The following is a 14,412-nucleotide window of genomic DNA, read 5'->3' as shown; positions in this document are numbered from 1 at the left end:
GGGGGGGGGGGGGGGTGTGTGACACGGGGGGCGCGCGGTGGTTGTTGTTATCGTTATTATTATTATTGTTGTTATTTCTTTTTCCCCTTTCTCCTGCCGTTCGAACGGGGACAGGCCAAGCCCCTCGGCGCTGGGGCACTGGTCCTTGCCCTTCTCCCACCTCCCCCCCCCGCATCCTCCTGCCAAAATCCACCTCCCCCGGGCGGGGGAGAATTGGGCGGGAAATGCCGAGTCCCGGGGGGGTGTTGGGGTGCGTGTCTCTGGCCTCGAAGGACGTTCTCTTTTGCCTTGCCCCCCCCCCCCCCCCCGCATCCTCCTGCCAAAATCCACCTCCCCCGGGCGGGGGAGAATTGGGCGGGAAATGCCGAGTCCCGGGGGGGTGTTGGGGTGCGTGTCTCTGGCCTCGAAGGACGTTCTCTTTTGCCTTGCCCCCCCCCCCCCCCCCGCATCCTCCTGCCAAAATCCACCTCCCCCGGGCGGGGGAGAATTGGGCGGGAAATGCCGAGTCCCGGGGGGGTGTTGGGGTGCGTGTCTCTGGCCTCGAAGGACGTTCTCTTTTGCCTTGCCCCCCCCCCCCAGGCACATGGGGAATTGTAAGAGTTGTATAGTTTTGCGGTGGGGCGGGGACAATACATGCCAAAGGGAGGTGGCCGTTATGAGAAACAACACGGAAAAGGGGACGGATTGTGTTCAACATCATTGGTGTAGGTTAAATATGTAGTTATGTACGGCTTAGCTGAGTTAATATTGCTCTAGGACCTTAACTCTTGCAAACTTGAGAATTGGGAGGCAACGCTATAGTTGCATTAAGATAAATATTTGCTTTTTATAAGCATTTACTACAATGTAAGAGTAACGGGTCGCTCATTATTACACCACAGATCTGTAGCTGCTCCCCACCAGATTCACAGTTAATATATGTAGGTATGTCTTGGTTAACTGCTGGAATCTGAACTCCTGTTCTGTTGGGTTTAAGGAAATAAGCATCCCTGATGGTCCTCCCCCTTTTCCCTAAAAGCATATCTATGCCTTAGAAGGCCTTGGGAAAAACCTTTTTTCAGCCCTGTATACTACTTTGTCGTTATTGTTTGTCCTGGCTATCATAATGGTGCATTACTGGGTTATGCCGGACAAAATAGTAACCTACTTTTTGTTCTGGATTTAATCCGTATTAGAAATGTTATATGCAGTGAATACATGGGGGTTGGAACAAGGACCATGCTTGTATTGGGATGCCTTTCTTCGAGTAATGTAAACTTCCTTTTAATTGTCATGCATTTTTCTAGTAAAAGCTCTGCAAGTCTGCAATAAAAATGGCCTCCAATAAAACTACATTGGTAAGTTCATGCACACCTAAAGTATATAAGGATTTAATCAACATATATTTCTTCAAACTTATAACTTGGCATCTCCATTTAAAAGATACATCCACATCTCCCCTCCCCAGCATTATTCTGACCAAAATTTCAGATCCAGAAAGTAAGGCTACTAGAAAGGACATTTTCTTTGGCTTTAAGAAATCTGCCATTTCCAAAGAGGCTTGTTGGGAAAAAAGTAAATATTAAAGGACTCTGCACTAATTCATCTGTCCTACAGTAGAAAACACTAAGGATTTTTTTAGCCTCCTTTCAGCACACCATGTAATTCATCATATATGTAAAAAAATAAAATCCTAATCACTTATTCATTTATTTTCTCCCAGTGTATTTGGGGAAAACTAATTGCCTGAGAAAAGGCAGTATTTACAGATAAAAAATAACATTATTGGGAAGTGATGTGGCGTAGTTAAGATGCCTTTTGAAATTATTTTAAACAAATAACAGTTTCTTTGAATTTCATAGGAGCAGAGATTATCAGATGTCAACCCCCTTCTGGACAGTTTTAATGATGCATTCATGGGTCTCAAGTCCTGTAAAGCTTTGCGGACTTCGAAGGAGATATGGACTTTTAAGGGCAGTTGGTTGCTGGTTACCATTTCACTAGTAATGACACATAGTTTGGTGAAAGACAAAACTGGAAGAGTGTAGCGTGAGATGCGACTGAGGTTGAGATGGGGAAGTAAGCAAAGAATAGATGAGTACAATTCAAAATTGGGATAACAGAATAACTGATTTGTAACGCATTCAAAAGGCCTGTTTTTAACTTTACTGAAATGATTACTGGTTGACCCAGATGGAAATATATTAAAAACTTGTATTAACTCCTGGCTTAGAACTGCAGTGGAGTGCTTCCTTTTATATTGTACAATATCAAACTATTTTAAAAGATTTCACCAAGGTGAATGTCTGAACTTGCTGTTAGTGATTGATTGCCTGCTTTTCCCTAATTTGAGGAAGAGAAGGAATTAGTCAGCCAGGGGAGGGGGTGCCTCAGGGAGAGGAAAGAATCTGTGAATGCAGTATTTTTAATCTTTTGATGTTGTTGAGAATTTTGCTGCACAGGTCAGGAAAATCAGTTATGGTTCCCATGGGAACCATAACTAATTCTGCTGCATTATGTATTTGCATGCAAAACCTAAACGTATTAAGGGATAGCGTAGCTCTGCAACTGTAGTTCTGTTTTTGTTACCTCATGTATGTTAAAACCCTTCACAACAGTGTCAAGTCAGTGTTTGAATCTTGCCCCTCAAAGAAAGGGTGATTATCCACAGATCTGCATCTGTCATATATGATTTCTGAATGCAGGAAGGGAACCGAGCCATCCGTGAGCATTCAGTGGTCAAACGCCAAACCCACAGCTTACAACGTGCAACCCTAGAGAAGGCAGCTTCAGGAGTCTGTTGGGCATTTAGTAGCCTTTAACTTCAGTCAAGTACCACATTCACTTGGCTGAGATTTACATTGGTTTGTGTAATCTCACTATGTACAGGTTCTTAACTAACATTCAGTATTTCTGCAGGTTCTGCAATCAAGTGTTAATTTAATAGGTTAGAAAGGCTCAAGAGTGGGAAGCAGTGCTGATGCACACGAGAGCCAATTAGATCTCTAATATTTCAAACAAAAAGCAATATACTCTTGATTTTGTTATTTCTTACTGCACTTCAAGAAAAGAATACAGACCCCCATGACATTCATATTATTCTGTGAAAGATTATATAGACACTTAGGTCTTAGTAAGTAAAAAAAGTTTTTGCTTTGATACAGAAATCCAAAACATTTATCTTTAAGTGACAAGAATTAGTGAGGCTGAAAAGAGTACCAGAAAACAATCTTCTGCTGAATCAAAGAATTGTAGTCCAACGGAGAACGCAGATGGAGATGTTCCCCGCTTGTAGCCTGCTTGCCTCATCACCAGTAATTATAATGTTATTACTATGGTATAGTGAGTCTGTATCTTCCCCTCCCTCCTCCCCCCCCCGCTTCTTTTTTTATTTGTTTGTTTTCCTCATTTCTGCCCCTTTCTCTTTTTTCACACTTACATTTCTTGAAAGAAGCTGCCTTCATAGAAGTGTTGGACATCTTCATGTTTTTATTTTCCTTCAGTTTCAGTCTTACATTCTTCTTCCTGTGGAGGCAAAAAAAGCCAGTGTGCTTAAGTTGACACCTTTCAGTCATGAATGCTGTGGTCAAAATACACCTGGGATATGCAGGCAGTTAAAATCTAATTGGAAATACATGCTCTATTTTAGATAATCTCCCTTCTACGCTTCCAAATCAAAACAAATGTCACACAAGATATAATCATATACAGAAACTTTCTGTTTGAAAGAGACATTTGAAACTTTACCTTCTCTTAATTGTTTGCACCTTCAATTTATCTGTTGCTAATAGAGTAAAGCTATTTTGGGGAGGGAGGGAAAAATTATTCATGAAAAGTAAGGGGCACAAAGACAGAGCTTTGGAAAGAATCGGCTTCAAATACTCAGTTTACAAAAATAAGACAGTTCTTATGTCTAACATCTTTTTTTTTTTTAACCTTTCACCATGTCAAGACAAGATTCTACAAAGTCTAAAAAATTTGACAGTTTCAAAATTGCTTCGCAGTATTCTGGAACTAACCCACATTAATTCTAGAGAGGATTAGAGAAAGGCCATCAAGCAAATAGAGGGGCTCTATGATTTTTGCTTGTCTGCTTTCTGTTCTATAGGAAGTGCATTAGTGAGGAATTAGTTCTGTTCACTTTGATTTAGGGTGCTGCATGACTATGTGTTTTAGGAGCTTAATACTGCTCCTGTTAGTTTATGGCTGCCACTTTTAACAATTTTCTTATATGGTGCGGTCCAAAATGGCAAGCAAACAACTTTTGGTCTGCTAGTGCTCCAGAAATGTGATATGACAACATGATAGGCTTATTCCAGCCTTTTTAAGATTACAAACAAGGAAATTCTAAAATGTGTCCTTCTATAACTATTTAATTGTGCCTTATTAAACTGGGAATGCCTTGAGGATGATGTGGATGTAATATTTATTTTAAGAACTTAAAGAATATTATTTGAAGTATCAAATGTAAACTTAAAACACTTACAAAGTTTTTTAAGTTAGCAAAATTTCATTTACATGTTAAGTGCTGTACTTAAGTGTAGCTGTCTTAAATTTTTGCACCTTTGTGACATCTGCTTGAATGTTAAGTTACATCGGTGCGTGGCTAAGATTGAGAAGGGACTGCAGTAGTGGAATGCTCCTAGCATGCATCCTGTTCAGTAGTTATGGGTTATTGTTGAGTATTTTGCTTATTGTAGCAATACTTCATAAACTTTGCTCCCATCAGCTTCACCTTTTTTTTTGGGAAAAGGTAGTAACCACCTTTTTTTGAGTACCATCCCTTTTCTATGTTATGCATTTTCACAATTCCCTTATTACTTTTCTTTACTTCTGCCTTATGCTGTTTCTTGCCCTCTGCCTTTTCACAGGCATAGAGTTAACTTTTAGAAGCTTGATAAATTTTTGAGCATGTAGCACTAAGAATTAAATTTATAAGGGGAGTAGAGGCACTGGGTGTATGGACAAAAATATTTCACCTTTTAAAAACTGGTGTTGGGTATCTCATTGACCAACTGAAAAAAACCCCAAAACATTACCATGTCTTGCTCAGGTTGCCTGACCACAAGCAGTAACGTAAAAAGGGGTCTGAGCTTCTGGCTTTAGTGTGAATATTTACGTGATTCTTTGCTGTTTACTCAGCAAAGTTGGATTTGACCAGTGAAGTAACTTGTGTAAAGCAAAAGAATTAATAATATCATTCTGAATTTCCTTTGTAGCACAAAATGGGAAAGAAACAGAATGGCAAAGGTAAAAAAGTTGAAGAGGCAGAGCCTGAAGAATTTGTTGTGGAGAAAGTCCTGGACAGACGTGTTGTAAATGGAAAGGTGGAATACTACCTGAAGTGGAAAGGATTTACAGAGTAAGGCACTACCTATTTCTTTCTCCTAATAGAATATTAAATACTAACTATTTATTTGAAATAACTATGCAGAGAGGGGATTGAATGATGGGGATACATTTTAAAGAATCTCAAGGGAAGAACATCCATAAATGCATATTCAATTAAGGCAGTCAAGTATGAAAATAAAATAGAAGATATGTAGCTTAGAGTTTGTGCTACGTAAAATGTTCCAAGACTTTTACCAAGTCCTTAGTGATTGTTCTTTTGCCATTCTTGATTTAGCTTGTGTCAGTATCTATCAAGGTAAGCTAGACTCACAGTTGTTATATGTGTGGTGGAATCAATGTTACTTCTGAGTAAGAAATTTTGCAGGGATTTAAACTTTAGGCAGCTCTGAAACGATGAGTTTGAAGCAGATAGTTTGCTTATTATTCACTTTTCTCAACCGCTCTCAAATTAGATGAATTTGCATGAGGAATTCTGTGGCATGGTTACCTTCATTAGGCATACCCAAAAGGTATCTTTTGAGTCTCTTTCCCAGGACTTACAGAAACACAAGAAAGTTGTACAGTGGACTTAAAAAGTTGATTGTTAAAGGCAGCACATATTTATGCCTCCTGCCTTCCTCCTGTGACCCTTTCTGGCAGACAACTGGCTGAAAAAAGGTGATGCACCTAGCATTTGAACATAAGTAATTACATATACAATCTTATTGTTGCATACCTCCCAAAATGATTGCATTGCAACGTTCTACATTCTGGCACCTGAAATTTTTGTAGTGATAAGTGCATAAATGCAAAATACAATGTGGTTAGCATTCGAGGGTCTGATTTAAACTTATAAAAAATAATTTGTAGGCCACCTGCTTGTGCAGTAGCGCTGTGGCTGTATTTGTGCGCGAGGACTTCTAATGAGGTGCTTAGTTGTTGTAGGGAATATTCATGGGCTTCTTAAAATTTTCGTTACCAAAATGCACGCTCACTGGAACATTTGCAGTGCCCAGCTCTTGATGTGGAACCTGAAGGAGGGAGTCAGTTCTAGGTATAGTTGATCTCAGTGCTCAGAGACAACTTCTGAGAGCATTCCTTGCATGTAGAAGCTTAGACATACAGGCTTACACTGTTTTGTAGGAAGTCTTGTGTACATTCTGTTCTCCGTAAGTCTTGGTGCTCATATCATATGGTTTGTTGGCATGGATGGTCTTTAGGGTGAACGGGGGAAGGGAGTCAGTTTAAATGGACAGGTACATTTTGGTATGGTGAGGATTGCTTTTTTTCGCTTCTATGATCCCACCCAGATCATAGGAATTAATGGAGCTGCTTATTCTAAATCTGCAGTTTAAGAACATTGGTTTTCAACAGTAGCAGAGCCTACTTCTTTCAGTCATCAAATGCAGTACGTGAAAGTTAATAATGGCAAGATAAGCATCTGTACATTTAAGAAACTTGCTTACCTAATGAGAAAAAAGATAACTTGCTTAAGGTGAGCCATGTCGCTAGTTTCACATTTTTCTTCTTTTCCTAGTTTTACATAAATGTGTGTTTGTTTCAGTGCTGACAACACATGGGAACCTGAAGAAAACTTAGACTGTCCAGAGCTAATTGAAGCTTTTCTGAACTCTCAGAAAGCTGGTAAAGAAAAAACAGATGGCGCCAAAAGAAAATCTTTGTCAGATAGCGAATCTGACGATAGCAAATCAAAGAAAAAGCGTGATTCTGTAAGTATATATGCTCTTGTGCCAAGCTTTGTTTTTCCTCTGTTTCTTCCCTACCTCTCCATTCCCACCCCCCACAAAATCCTGTTGTGACTTTTAGAATAAGACCAAACATGGGTTTAAAACTAAAAATATCACAGCATCTGGAACTGTCGTTTGAAAAGGGTAATCATTCGTGGTCGTTAATGAGACTGTCCAAATGGTGGGTAAAAGATGATCGATTGACATAATGACTAAAAGCTTTTGTCCCATGGTGCTTACTGAATAATTTAAAGTAAGATTTTTGTTAAGAGTTATTAATGAATGGTATTAAGTGGTCAGTTTGTATTAGAGCAAAAGGTTCACAAATGGATCAGAGATGAAGTTCTGTTACGGATTTTGTATTTAGAATATGATTTTGAATAGGTGAGTGGCAAGATGGCAGAATGTGAAGACCAGGCAAGTACTTAGATTAGGACCAGACATGATGATGGAGAGGAATTAGAAAGGGTGACTGAAGAAAGCCTACCTTTTCTTAAAGATCTGGCTTTCTCCTGCAATTTAAATGAATGAACAAGATGACAAATTTAGTGCTGATATGTACAAAATAATGCACATATAATAATGTGTTCAGTAATTTGCATTTTTCTCTGTAAACTTTCAGACTAGCAATTTGAAAAGAAACTGGTTGGCAATGTTAGTGGTTGAAGACATCTGTTGGATGTGTGGTTACCGTCAAAAAAGTTGGAAGCATCAGAAGGAATAGTTGATGAATAATACAAAGAATATTTTAGTTTCTGTATAAAGTTAATTGTGTGGCTTCATTTGGTACAGTATTGACCACTGTCTCAAGAAGGATATTGTGAAGCTAGAGGAACTAAGACAGGAAGTGGTCATGATATTCCTTACCACCAGTGTCATCTCAGTGAGCCAAGGGTAGAGATATTCCCCAGGTTGCAGTGTCACAGTTGGCTTAAGCTAACCCAAGCCTGTTGTTTTGCTGAAAAGGATGTATTTTTCCCACTTGCAGGAGTGCATTTTTGCTTTGCCTCTTTTGTTGGTTTTACTGGCCGTGCTTGTTTGTTTATCTGCTTTAGGGATTTTTAGATCACTTGTTTCATCTATTGAGTTTTCAGAACTAAATGCTAGAAACATTGATGTAAAATTCCTTCATTGTTACTCTACATCTAAATGACTTGGCCTGAAGATCAGTCATGAAAAAAATAAAATGTCATCTTCAGACAATTATATGTAATTATAGCTTTTATAATTATGTACGGCTATATTTTTTTCGTTCTGATACAAGCACATGTATGTACACACACAAGTATTCATATATCTAGCTCTAATGCCAAAACAGAATTTTAACTTAAACGAGATAATAATCTTCTAACTTACTTGATAGGTCGATAAACCAAGAGGGTTTGCAAGAGGTCTTGATCCTGAGCGGATAATTGGGGCTACGGATAGCAGTGGAGAGCTTATGTTCCTCATGAAATGGTAAGTCTTACATGCACAGTTCTTGTCCGTATTAAGAGAGGATGGGTGGTTGCACTTAGACTAATGAGACAGCTTCATTTCAGGAGCAAGGCAGCTGGTGATATCCTTATTAACCTTGTATTCTTAGAAAAACAAAGCTTGTATAATCACTGCTTACTCCCTCTTCCTTCCAAAACCAAAATAACTTTAGTTTCTGTTGGTTCAGTTTTACAGAAGTAGAAATTTGAAAGGTAAATTCTCATAAGATACGGAAAAAATTGGCACTTGGATGGCACTGGATCCCGGTAGTGTTCTTTCTGAGGGAACAGCAGGCAGAACTCCAACTTTACATGTTTCAATAAGCAGAAGCCAGCTCCTGGATAGACAACCTTTTAACCAGCTGTAGTGCCAGCTGTTCTGCGCGCAACAAAGTGAATTGAAAATGCGAATGAACTCATGGAGGAGGCTGAGGTTGAGATGAGGAACAAACAATACGAAGGCTGAGAGAGTTGGTGTTGTTCAGCCTGGAGAAGCAAAGGCTCTGGGGAGACCTTATAGCAGCCTTCCAGTACCTGAAGGGGCTACAGGAGAGATGGGGAGGGACTCTTGATCAGGGGGTGGAGCAATAGGGCGACAGGTAATGGTTTTAAACTGAAATACGGAAGATTTAGATTAGATAATGGGAAGAAATTTTTCACTATGAGAGTGGTGAGACACTGGAACAGGTTGCCCATTGAGTTGTGGATGCCCCATCCCTGGAAGTGTTCAAGGCCAGGCTGGATGGTGCTTTGAGCAACCTGGTCTAGTGGGAGGTGTCCCTGCCCATGGCAGGGGGGTTGGAACTTGATGATATTCAAGGTCCCTTCCAACCCAAACCATTCTATGATTCCATGAAGGATGGCTTTATCATTTGGGCTAGTAAGAGGGGAGAATGATGTGGGGAGTTTGCCTTTTTGGGAGGGTTGGGGAAGACCAGCTTTATTAGCTACAGTGTTGACAGAAGATTTCCTGTCTCTCCTTAGTGGAAGAAGTAAGATAAAATTAAACTTTTTTCCAGTGTTAAGAATACAAGAGATTGAATGAACGTTTGCTGGGGGTCAGATTTCTTGTGGTGGTGGGATGGGAAGAATGATAGCTTTCCACAGCCTTGGAGAAGGGTATTGTTTTCTGAATGGAGTCAAACTGAGTGGTCTCCAGAGAAATGATTTGTCATGTGATGTGCATGGACTGGTGAAGATCAGTGCTTTGGAAGATCTGTCTCCCTTCTGCATTTTCAAATTCTCTATAAATTTTATGTGAAACTGAGAAGAGTTGCAAAATACAAATTGTGACTATTTGCATTTCGGTAGTGGTAATTGACAAAATCACAGAGAAAGGATATGTACAAAAATAAGGGGTTTTTTTGTTTAGTTACAGTTGATTAGTTTTTCATAATTGATTGTATGCAACAAACATAAATATGAATATGTGTGCAAAAAACTGAGTTGTAAAGGCAGTATACACTCCAAAATGGAATCTGAAGCATGTCAGACTGGAAGTTTGAGGGATTTTTTTATTACCCTAAGACAGCCTCAAGAATAGAAGTATGAAACACAGCAAGATACTTGCATAAACAGTAAATATAATTTGCCTGTAAATACCACCTCTTAAGACTAATGCTATTGATTTTTAAAATTCTCACTTTGAAGTTTTGATTATGCTTTAAAAGACAAAATTAGCAAATTTTTACTTCTTTCATTGCATACTACAATAGGTAACTGTATAAATGGTTCCCTTTGAATAGCATTTCCCTTTCAAACAGAAAAATCATGTAAAGGGAAGGAAGATACAGCTATGAAACCTTGTCGTTAGCATGGAAATTCTTGGTAGCTGTAGCAAAAGGTATACTGAAAAATGATTTCTAGTTGACATTCTTTTCAGAATTTATGACCTTTCAAGAGCTGCTAAATTTACTGAATTAACGATTATGCATTTTTCTAAATCCCACTTTCTTCTACATCAGGAAAGACTCTGATGAGGCAGATCTGGTGCTGGCCAAAGAAGCTAACGTGAAGTGTCCTCAGATCGTAATTGCTTTTTATGAAGAGCGACTAACTTGGCATTCATGCCCAGAAGATGAAGCACAATAATTGTTTGCATTGCTTTTTTATATATATGAATATTAAAACCTGAAATTTGATTTATTAGCAATGTGAGAAGCATACATTCTAACAAAGAATCAAATTTGATATTTTTTTGAAGTAGTATGTTTTTGCATCAACAGCAAGTAAATGAAAGCTTTCTGCAACTTGTTTCATTTATCACAAGAGAGCATTTGATACTACTTCCTCCATATTAGGTAAAAGCTTTTATAAAACATTCATAAACTTCTATAGTTATTACGGAATCATACTGAATGTCTAAACAAACTCACAGATGTTTTGTAGTCTTCTATACTATTGATGTGCATGTATCTTCTTTACCCAAACCTAGCCCTTTAAACCTGTAGAATCATTCTTTTTAGTATTTGGGATCACTTGGTCACAAGAAGACCGGGTGAAAACTAACTTTGTAGTAATTTGAATGTTATCAGACTGTATATTGTTTACTTTATTGTAAATACTGGTGAACAGTGGTCAATAAAATAGTTTTATATTCTTCCTTTATACTGATAGGCTGTGACTCTTTTGAAGCGGTATGATATTTCTGAACTTTTGATATGTTAAGCTCTCAATTCGTAATATATTTAACTGTAAGTTGTTTTCTGGGGGTAGATTGATTAGTTAATATTACCCCATTGCTACTCCGTAATCACCAGACAAATACTAGGCTCTAATTCTTTGTATTTTTTCCCTGCAAACGATGCCTGAGGCATGTTTTTCTTCAGTCAGGAGGGGCCAGCGACATGAGTGTGCTTTGGGTACTTAAACATTTAAGTCACAGATGGTGACCATACTGCCTAGATACAGCTGCTGGTCACCAGGCAAAGTGGCCTCTCTGGGTATACTGGGAAATATTTGACATGTGTTGACAGTATCAGCCTTTGCTTTAATTTCAGGTCTTAATACAAGGCTATAGTGTTACTACTAGCGGTTTGGATGGAATTACTCTTCAGGCAGTGGCCTGAAGAATACTTAACATAGCTCTGCCTTTGAAGCGGAATATTTTAATGAAGATGCTTCAGTCATATACTTCAGGAAAAAAAAATAAAAAGACTTTGTTTCTATTTCAGATTGAATTTTAAAATTAGTCTTATAATCAGCTGCCTGGAGAATGCCTTCAGAAGGGCAGAAGTAAAGGGTGGGGAGCTCAGGAGGAAAGTTGCCTTTTCCCATTCTTCAGTTGCCATTCCTCTTTTCACTAGCTTTCATCTACGCACCTTCTGACTACCATGGTGTAGTTTGCCTTGAGCTCTGCCTCTGTATGTCAATGGCCAAGCTTCTTTCAGAATTCCCCTTAATTGAGAACTTTGACAGAAAAAAATTAATCCTGTAATATGGTACTGGGAGAGTCCTAGGTGAGACAGTTAAGGTTGCCCAGCTGTGGTTTTTTTGAAGGTTAAAAAAAGATGGTTATTCCTGGAAATTCGTATGGAGCGCTGAGGAGCGCAGGAAGGAATTCAGGCAGGGATGATGTTCTTTAGATACTGCTTCACAAATCATTACTGTAACTATTTGTCCTTACATATTTTCAAAAGCCATTTACATTGTGACTCAGAACTTGTCATTGTAAAACAGTTATTGTTAAAACACTGAGGGGGCTAAACTGATGCTAAATAACCTTTTTTATGGGTAACTGCTTTGTCTTGTCAAGATTCAGGGCGGAATTCAGTCACCATCTCTTTGTGGCTGTAGGAAAAATCTGATATCCCTGTTAGTGTGGGGATTTCCTTGCACCAGGTAATGATAATTTCAGAGCTTAGCCAGCTTTTCTCGCCTGTTCTCAGACAAATTACCCTGAATTTGTCATCTGTGCAAGCCTTCTGCAGAGTTCATGGCTTATTTCTTTGGGGCCTATAACAGGAATATTTATATACCTATAGGGTTCTGAAATCCTTGCTTTTTGGTTTTTTTTTTTTAACCTGGTAGCTTGAGAAATACACGTGCTAAACAAGAATTCTAAAGCAGCATGTGTTATCCTGCCTGTGTCTTCACTACGGAGTGCTTTGCTTTCTAAAGAGTCTTAAAACTTCTGTTCTACAGTTTGCATTTTGTTGTCTGAAACTTTGCGGTTTCTATACTTTGTTTCAAGTGTGGATATCCAGTTTATATGAAGTTGCTGATTTGAAGCAATACAGGTTAAACAGTTGATTTAAATTATCAGTATTGTAAGTGGTAGATATAGAGATTTTTGTTGAAAGGTTGATTCTCCTTAATTTGTAAGCCTTGAAATATAGATTTGCAACTAGGTGCAGCTTTTATATTGTATTTGGTTCTTCCTTCTGACTGTCCATAAGTGCACTGTATTCACATTTAAATAACTTTACAGCTTGTTAGACAATTATTTAGATTTCTAATTTTTTTCATTATGACGATAGAAATGCTGACTGGTATTTGTTTCCCCTTTTTTTTTTTTTTTGCCTCCTCACTTTGTGTCAAACTGCATTTTGATAGTTATGAAATGCAACACTTTAAAGTTACAAGTTATGTAAAATTATACTGAATGTGCTGCATACATATGCAAAAAGTTAACAAATGTTATTAATTTAAAATTAACTGATTAAATAAATGAGATATCTTCTGTAGTTAGTGAGTTGTGCAGAGGTTTCTGGTCATTGTCCTTTCTTATACCAAAGCAAATAGTTTGCAGCTTGTCATTTCAAGTTCACTCTGTGTTGATGCTGCTGACCTCAAAAAAACCCAGTTGTGCTTACTCCAATAGTACTCCTCACCCCAGCTGAAGAAAATAATCTGCATTTAAACATAACCAGGTAGTGCTCGGTTATGCAAAATTCAAATCATGATTAGTTATGGGACATCATCCTCTCAAAGCCTGGTTCTCACTTTGCTGGGAAAGACTAAAACTCCTAATTTGTTCATTAGTACTGAATTAACTGCAAATTAATTAAAGAGCAATTGCTGTTATATGGAATAAAATATTCTTAGTACCTGCAAAAAAAAGCTATCAGCATTGCAAGTGAATTTTATCAGTTCAGCACGAACGGATTCTACGTGCTTCGTGGTAATTTTTCTAAGTTTATGGTCTGGTTCTCTTTAAAACTGCTTGACAGTTTCTTAACTGCGTTGTGGTACATTTGGGGCTCAACATGTGTTGCCATAATTTCAAATGTAACCAGAAGTACATTTTTCCTATAACTGAAAATTGTTATTTATCTTATTTACTCACCTAAATTAGGTACTTGAACTACAAATATCTTGTAGGTTGGAAAAGACCTTTGAGGTCATTGAGTCCAACCCTAAACCTACCACTGAAGCCCACCGCTAAACTGTGTCCCTACGTGCCATGTCTACACATCTTTTAAATGCCTCCAGGGATGGTGACTCAACCATTTCCTTGGGCAGCCTCTTCAAATGCACCTTTCAGTGAAGCAATTTTTCCTGATATTCGATCTAAACTTCTCCTCGTGCAACTTGAGGCTGTTTCCTCTCATTGCTTGTTACTTGGGAGAAGAGGCTGACCTCCTTTCAGGTAGTTGCAGAGAGCGATACCATTTCCCTTCAGTCTCCTTTTCTCCAGTCCCTCAGCTGCTTTTCACAGGACTTCTTCTCTAGACCTTTCACCAGCTTTGATACCCTTCTCTGGACATGCTTCAGCACCTCAATGTCAGCCTTGTAGTGGGGGCCCCAAAACTGAACACAGTATTTGAGGTAAGGCCTCACCAGTGCCAAGTACAGGGGGACAATCACTTCCCTCGTCCTGGCCACATAATTTCTGATACAATAGGTAGGCACCTTCCCTACACCACTTAGACCCACAG

General features: G+C 38.7%; 1 protein-coding gene across 4 annotated transcripts in view; it reads left to right on the top strand.

The window, feature by feature from the left end:
* The window catches only part of CBX3 (chromobox 3), a 14,376-nt gene extending 1,158 nt beyond the window's left edge, over nucleotides 1–13,218 (top strand). Inside the window, exons 1-6 of one of the 4 annotated variants that reach the window (XM_014937658.1) lie at nucleotides 624–924; nucleotides 1,287–1,337; nucleotides 5,199–5,341; nucleotides 6,875–7,040; nucleotides 8,422–8,516; nucleotides 10,498–13,218. In XM_014937658.1, coding sequence (XP_014793144.1) covers nucleotides 1,314–1,337; nucleotides 5,199–5,341; nucleotides 6,875–7,040; nucleotides 8,422–8,516; nucleotides 10,498–10,624 — 555 coding nt within the window. In that variant the 5' untranslated portion in view covers nucleotides 624–924; nucleotides 1,287–1,313 and the 3' untranslated portion in view covers nucleotides 10,625–13,218. Of the gene's footprint in view, nucleotides 1–623; nucleotides 1,338–3,143; nucleotides 3,294–5,198; nucleotides 5,342–6,874; nucleotides 7,041–8,421; nucleotides 8,517–10,497 lie in introns of those variants that run through there. The other 3 variants (XM_014937656.1, XM_014937657.1, XM_014937659.1) reach the window with 3 other exon arrangements.
* The last annotated feature ends 1,194 nt before the right edge of the window (nucleotides 13,219–14,412 follow it).

This window comes from Calidris pugnax, unplaced genomic scaffold (genome assembly GCF_001431845.1).
Source record: "Calidris pugnax isolate Ruff unplaced genomic scaffold, ASM143184v1 scaffold11, whole genome shotgun sequence".
NCBI classification, from domain to species: domain Eukaryota; kingdom Metazoa; phylum Chordata; class Aves; order Charadriiformes; family Scolopacidae; genus Calidris; species Calidris pugnax.
The sequence above is the reverse complement of the archived record's forward strand: the minus strand, read 5'-3'. Positions and strand labels throughout refer to the sequence as shown.